Source organism: Nicrophorus vespilloides, unplaced genomic scaffold, assembly GCF_001412225.1.
Source record: "Nicrophorus vespilloides isolate i.1.1-1 unplaced genomic scaffold, Nicve_v1.0, whole genome shotgun sequence".
Classification (NCBI taxonomy): domain Eukaryota; kingdom Metazoa; phylum Arthropoda; class Insecta; order Coleoptera; family Silphidae; genus Nicrophorus; species Nicrophorus vespilloides.
This window is the reverse complement of record NW_017099563.1, coordinates 8,161-14,734: the sequence shown is the minus strand read 5'-3', so window position 1 is coordinate 14,734 and position 6,574 is coordinate 8,161. Positions and strand designations below refer to the sequence as shown.

General features: G+C 32.4%; 2 protein-coding genes across 2 annotated transcripts in view; both read right to left on the bottom strand.

The window, feature by feature from the left end:
- Positions 1-1,328, bottom strand: part of LOC108564742 (cytochrome P450 6k1-like) — a 4,416-nt gene extending 3,088 nt beyond the window's left edge. Inside the window, exons 1-3 of the mRNA XM_017923854.1 lie at positions 438-1,328; positions 164-382; positions 7-107 (exon numbers count right to left, since the gene is read on the bottom strand). Of these exons, the coding sequence (XP_017779343.1) occupies positions 7-107; positions 164-382; positions 438-1,284 (1,167 nt within the window). The 5' untranslated portion in view covers positions 1,285-1,328. The remainder of the gene's footprint in view (positions 1-6; positions 108-163; positions 383-437) is intronic.
- An 850-nt stretch (positions 1,329-2,178) lies between these two features.
- LOC108564747 (cytochrome P450 6k1-like) lies at positions 2,179-4,170 on the bottom strand. Its single transcript, XM_017923858.1, has 4 exons — positions 3,307-4,170; positions 3,031-3,249; positions 2,720-2,971; positions 2,179-2,604 (listed from the first exon to the last, which is right to left on the bottom strand). Exons 1-4 carry the CDS (start codon positions 4,151-4,153, stop codon positions 2,444-2,446), a joined length of 1,479 nt encoding a protein of 492 aa, XP_017779347.1. The 5' UTR covers positions 4,154-4,170; the 3' UTR covers positions 2,179-2,443.
- Positions 4,171-6,574: the final 2,404 nt, after the last annotated feature.

Sequence of the window (6,574 nt, the reverse complement as noted above, 5' to 3'; positions counted from 1 at the left end):
TTGGCATCTGGTGCCTTTCTCAATAATAATTTTGGTTCCTGGGATTTGGTAATCCTTTACGCACTTTCTGTCTATGAGAGGAAGTGTCGGATATTTCCTCAATGATTCTATAAAAAGAAGTTAAAAAAATACGTTTTTAGAAGAAAGTAATTAAATAAATTACCTGATATGACTTTATTCAAGTAACTTAGATCCATGATCTTCTCGTAACTAAAGTTACCATCTTCTTCAGCAGCTAAACCATCGACAATTTCGTGCCTTAAGTTTTGTTGGATATCTTCGTTCATGGCTAATTCGTAGAGTGTGAATGAGATCAAAGAGCTTGTAGTTTCGTAGCCAGCTAAGAAGAATTGTATGGCTTGAGCAGAAAGGCTATCTTCATCTACAATATTTTCAATTTAAAGATATTATAAACAAATAGATCATAAATTACTTACCTACAATAAATCCATCGCCCAAATCTCTTTCCTTCTTCAATTGGACGTAAGAATCAATGAAATCGTTATTCTTCATGCCAGACTCTTCGCGCGCCTTCAGAACCTTAAAAAAGTGATGCCTGTAAAAGTCCAAATTGCTCTTCTTGAACATATTGATTTTAAAGAAAGCCGCAATTTCAGGCACAACGAAAAAACCCACAAGTCTAACGAAATTCGCTACGGTCGGTGCTAAAAGTTTCTGGGAGTAAACTAAAAACTCGTTATCAACATCATTAAAACAATTTATGTTATAACCGAAACCGCAGCCTGCAAAAGCGTTCGCCGTTAATCGACTGGAAATCTGCTTACAATCCACAGCATCTCCAGAAACTTGATCCAAATATTCGATCATTTCGTTAGAAGCTTTATTGAAGATGTGCATGACGTGCTTCAATTTCGAAGTTGTAAATGATGGTGAGAGTTTTGTCCGCAGAATCTTCCAGTCGTGGAAATCCAAAGAAAATAGAGTATTGTTGAAGTACGGGTCGAGTTTGTTGTTGGATGAAGCACGTTCGTTGAAGTGATCAAAATCTCTGACGAATATATTTTTGATCATTTCAGGACTTCTGATTAACAAGAACGGGATGTTGAAGATCCAAAAGCCGACGATGGATTCTTTGGAGGAATTGTAGAATTGCGCCATTAAATCCGCGTAAGATTTCTTGAAGACAACCAAAGGGAAAATGTTTCCAAATGGGAAACTTGGCTCCAAATAAGTAATTCCTCTTTTCTTCCAATAATCGAAATTTTGGGTGATGTATAAGTATAGTAACACTAGCACGAATCCAAGAAATATAATGAAGAACATTTTTTCACTTAGTGTTTTTTTTTTTGTATTTAAAAAGGCTTTAATTGAATTGACTTCGAATTATTACTGAACATTTTTGCATCAAAATTTATAATTTATATATGACGATTACTAATCGTTATGAGATTATCACGGTTCATTAAAAACAATGATTTGAGCAAACTTTAAAAATATATAATCAAGTTGTAAACAAGAATTTGTTTTTTACGAATACATTTTGTTTTGGATATGCACATTTAATGCAATTAATAAAAGTAATCAGAAAGAATATCTATTGTTTACATTATAAAAAAGCCATTTCCTTTCTAATTAATATAAATATATTTATACACAGACTACTATAGTTTTACAAACTTTATTTCGATACATTTTGGTGTAAATTTGGAATTACTTTAAGATTTTGATGATTAAGAATCTTGATAACGATTCACTTAAAACAACGAATCAATTATTTGCAATTTCCATCTTAAAAGCAATGAAATCGTCGCTTTGTTTTAAACAAATCATCACTAGTTATGAAAAATTGATTGTCTATAACAAAATCAATCGAAAACAATCATCAAAAGCTTAATATCATCATAAAAGATCATTTTATTAATTCAGACGTTTACTGTCGACAAGTAATGAAAATGTTGGAAGCAATCACAGAAAAATTGGCAAAATTGTTTCACCAAAACAATGCAAATCCTCAAATTCGTGGAAAATTATAGCCTTGACCTTGTATCGTCAAATTATCATTTATTTCAAATAAGACTATTTCACTAATTTTTATGACCTGAAATTCCATTTGGTTCAGTTTTTTGCTGATAAGGACCACGAGTTTTACGAGCACGGAATCATGAATTTTCCAGGAAAATGGCAAAAGTTTATAGGATAAAATGAAAAAAAATATAGTTGATTAAAATTTCTAACTTTGCATACAAAGATTTTTTTATTAGCCAGAACGAATTCACTTCATCAGTTCTTAAATCTCCGCTTTTTTCATAATCTCAATCATTTTCTATCGAATAAGTTGTATACAATCTTGACAATATTTATCCAGATAACTTAATGATCTCACTTATTGTAGCTAAACGTATTTCTTCAAACTTTTTGCAGATTTTGTAAATAAAGAACTGTTAGTAATCCCGTTTGTCTTCACTACACAGAGACAGCCAGACTATAGCTTTTCAAATTTTAAGAAAACATCCTTGGGTTTGATCAGAAACTCTTTGCTGTCGATTTCGATACGTTTCGGTGTGCTTTCAGTGGGTAAAATCCGGAATTTCGTTAAGGTTTGGGCGATGCAAGTTTTTGCAGTCAACAAACCAAATCTTTTTCCTACAACAACAACAATTTTACAGTAATTATATTTCATTTAAACTTCAAATGTTGGCTAGCATAAGTTCTCTGTGTGAAGTTGCAATGAAAATGGAATTATTTTTTTTATTATTACCTATACAATTATGAGGTCCATGTCCAAATGGAATGTAGACGTGCGAAGGACGAGTTTTTACGTTTTCAGGTGAGAATCTTTCAGGATCAAAAGTTTCAGGATTTGGATAGAATTCAGGATCATTGTGTAATCCGAGAATGCCGATTTGGCATCTGGTTTCTTTTTCTATAATAATATCGGTTCCTGGGATTCGGTAATCCTTGACGCACTTTCTGTCTATGAGGGGAAGTGTTGGATATTTCCTTAACGATTCTAAAAACAAGTTTGAAATTTTCCTTTTTTTTTGGTGAGAAATTAAAGAAATTATTTACCTGACATAACTTTGTTGAAGTAGCTTAGATCCATGATATTCTCGTAACTGAAGTCGCCATCATCTTCAAGAGCTAAAGCATCGGTTATTTCATTTCGTAACTTGCTCTGAATGTCTTCGTTCATGGCTAATTCGTAGAGAGTGAATGAAATCAAAGAGCTGGTAGTTTCGAAACCGGCCAAGAAGAATTGTATAGCTTGAGCCGCCAGCCTGTCTTCATCTACAAATTTTAACTCACAAATTATATATTACTAGTATTATTGATAGTTGCACATACCGAAAATGAAACCATCACCCAAATTTCCTTCCTTCTTCAACTGGACGTAACCATCAATGAAATCGTTACACTTCTCCCCGGATTCTTCTCGTACCCGCAGAACATTTCTGAAGTGATGCCTGAAAAAGTCCAAAACGCTCTGCTTGAACAATTTGATTCTGAAGAAATCCGCCATTTCGGGCACAACGAAGAAAGCTATAAATCTAACTAAATTTGCAACAGTCGGGACCATTATCTTCTTCGAATAAACGAAGAACTCGTTGTCAACATCTTTAAAGCAATTTATTTTATAACCGAATGTGCTAGCTGCGAAAACGTTCGCCGTCAACAGACTCGAAATCTGCTTACAATCGACAGCATCTCCAGAAACTTCATCCAAATATTCGATCATTTCTTTCGAAGATTTATTGAAGATGTGCATGACGTTCTTCATCTTCGACGTTGTGAATGATGGTGAGAGTTTCGTCCTCAGAAGTTTCCAGTCGTGGTAATCCAAAGAGAAAAGCGTGTCGCTGAAAAACGTTTTAACTTTGTTGTTGGATGAAGCGCGTTCATTGAAGTGATCAAAGTCTTTGACCATTATATTTTTGATCAGTTCAGGGCTTCTGATCATCAAAAACGGGATGTTGAAGATCCAGTAGCCGACTAAGGATTCTTTGGAAGAATTATAGAATTGCGCCAATAAGTGCGAGTAAGATTTCTTGAATATCACACAAGGAAAAACGTTTCCGAATGGGAAACTCGGCTCGAGATAAGGGATTCCTCTTTTCTTCCAATAATCGAAATTTTTGGTGATGCACTTGTATATTAGAAACAGCACCAATGCAAGAAATATAATAACGAACATCTTGTTGAGTTTGAGATATAAATATTACTGAACGTTTTTGTATCAGATAAATCTATTTATATTTGACTTAGTGATTTTTATAAGAATTTCGATGACGTTAGAAGATATCATTAATTGTAAACATGATTCTTTTTGTTTATTTTTTTTTTCAAAATAATTATCCAGAAATGATAATAGATAATTAGCAAATATACTGAATTAAAAATATGTTAGGCTACATTTTTAATTTATGTTAGACTTGAATAATTTTATATTCATGACTAAAATAATTGTATTTTCTGAATAATAATAATTTATAGAACATATATCTATAATTATATTAATATTTGCAACCAAAACATACTTACGTGCGAATTGGGTTGCAGCAACGACAGTTTTGACACCTCTTAGCAGACGAACGGTTATCAGGAGAAATGACTCGTTGGAAAGGTGAGACTTTCAGCTTTAATTTCAGTATACAATAAATGTAATTACATTCAATAAAGATTGTTGTATTCAAGAAAAATCACTTATTGCAAATGAAAACTCCATCTCGTGTTCTAAACAATGCTTCGCACTATCTGAGGAACTAAAGGAAATGAAATTCACATTCATCTATCTACTAGCATCTCCACCTGAAACAATAATAAGTTTAGTATACTTTAGTTTACATGTTGCACAGATATATGTTCGGAGAGAATTATATTTTTTGTAAGATGAGTTAGTCAAATCACGAGAAAGCAACAGTGAACAATAGGGCACGTTCCTTATTCATTCTGTATTCAGAAGTTGCAGAAGGAAATACATGATAACAGTAGCTATCAACCAATGACAGCTGGCCAACGGTTTAGTTTGGCCAATGGTGCAAGGTTTGTCCTGCAACTATACTTACGCATAGTATATTTTTGTTGCAGAAGGAAATACATGATAACAGTAGCTATCAACCAATGACAGCAAGTCAATGGTTTGGTTTGGCCAATGGTGCAAGGTTTGTTCTGCAACTATACTTACGCATAATATATTTTTGATTGCAGAAAGAAATACATGATAACAGTAGCTATCAACCAATGACAGCTGGCCAATGTTTTGGTTTGGCCAATGGTGCAAGGTTTGTCCTGCAATTATACTTACGTATAGTATATTTTTGTTGCAGAAGGAAATACATGATAGCAGTAGCTATCAACCAATGACAGCAGGCCAATGGTTTGGTTTGGCCAATGGCGCAAGGTTTGTCCTGCAACTATACTTACGCATAGTATATTTTTGGTTGCCTATTGTAATCATAATTCAATACGAGAAAATACTACATAAAATATAATTTTCATTATATCTGAAAGTCGAAATAAAGATGCTACAATTTTTTTCAGTTCATTCGAAAGGTGGCAATCTCCAGTTCACGATTCTTATTGAATTATGTAATTATATCAGGCTCGTTGGAAAGGTGAGATTTTCAACTTTAATTTGAGTATTCGCGGTTCTCGAGCAATTCAAGAAGAAACGTCGTTTCTGTGTTACATAATTAACATTACGTAACTTATGTTATGTGTCAAATTGTGTAATGGTATTGCCAATATTATAATATAAAAATAGGAATTATAAATTTCAATAAATATTATTTATTCCTTGTTAATTGGGTTGCCTACTTCAAATCGCGTTTCCATAGAAATCTAGTTCGTATTCAAAATTTGATCTTTACAATTAAACGTATGTTTAATTGATACCTTAGATTTTGTAATTTTCATGTAATTTATTAGTTGTTGCAATTAAATTTGCTTCAAAACTTGATAAAAAAATAAGTAAATTTATGTAGTTTCATTTGTTTACACGCTTACAGCAAATAATAAAAATACAGTTGACATCACTCAATGATTACGTTAGCAATTAATTAAACGCGTTACAAATCAAGCTTAAGTTCATTAAATATTCTAATGAAATGCAAATGTTCAACATAAACGCTTTTTTTTTTCTTCATTAATCACGAACATTGTAAGAAAGTTATATTCCTTTCATCTCTTCCTTTTTATTATTTTCTTTGATTTAGATGAAATTCTCGTAGGACAATGGATCAGAAGGAACGGAGGAAGTCTCCACTTGACAGAGGTCGCCTCTTTTCACGTCTAATTCGTTCCTTTTTAAAACTCATTTACCAAACAATTGTCAATTGTGACAATCCGAGTCGGCTGCATTTCTCATGCTACAATTTTTTGCTTCCTACACACAACAGCGAAATTCAATTATCACGACAATTGCTTCAACAAAACGGACAAACAACAAAACATGATACTTATTTATAGACGTCTTGGATTTCAATCACAAAATTACATTGAACTAACATTATTTTTTTTCAATATTCATCAAAAAATAAATTGAAAATCTTTATTGAATTTCATTTAATAAATAAATATTAAGAAAAAAAAAGAGAAATTTATTAATTTATTATAT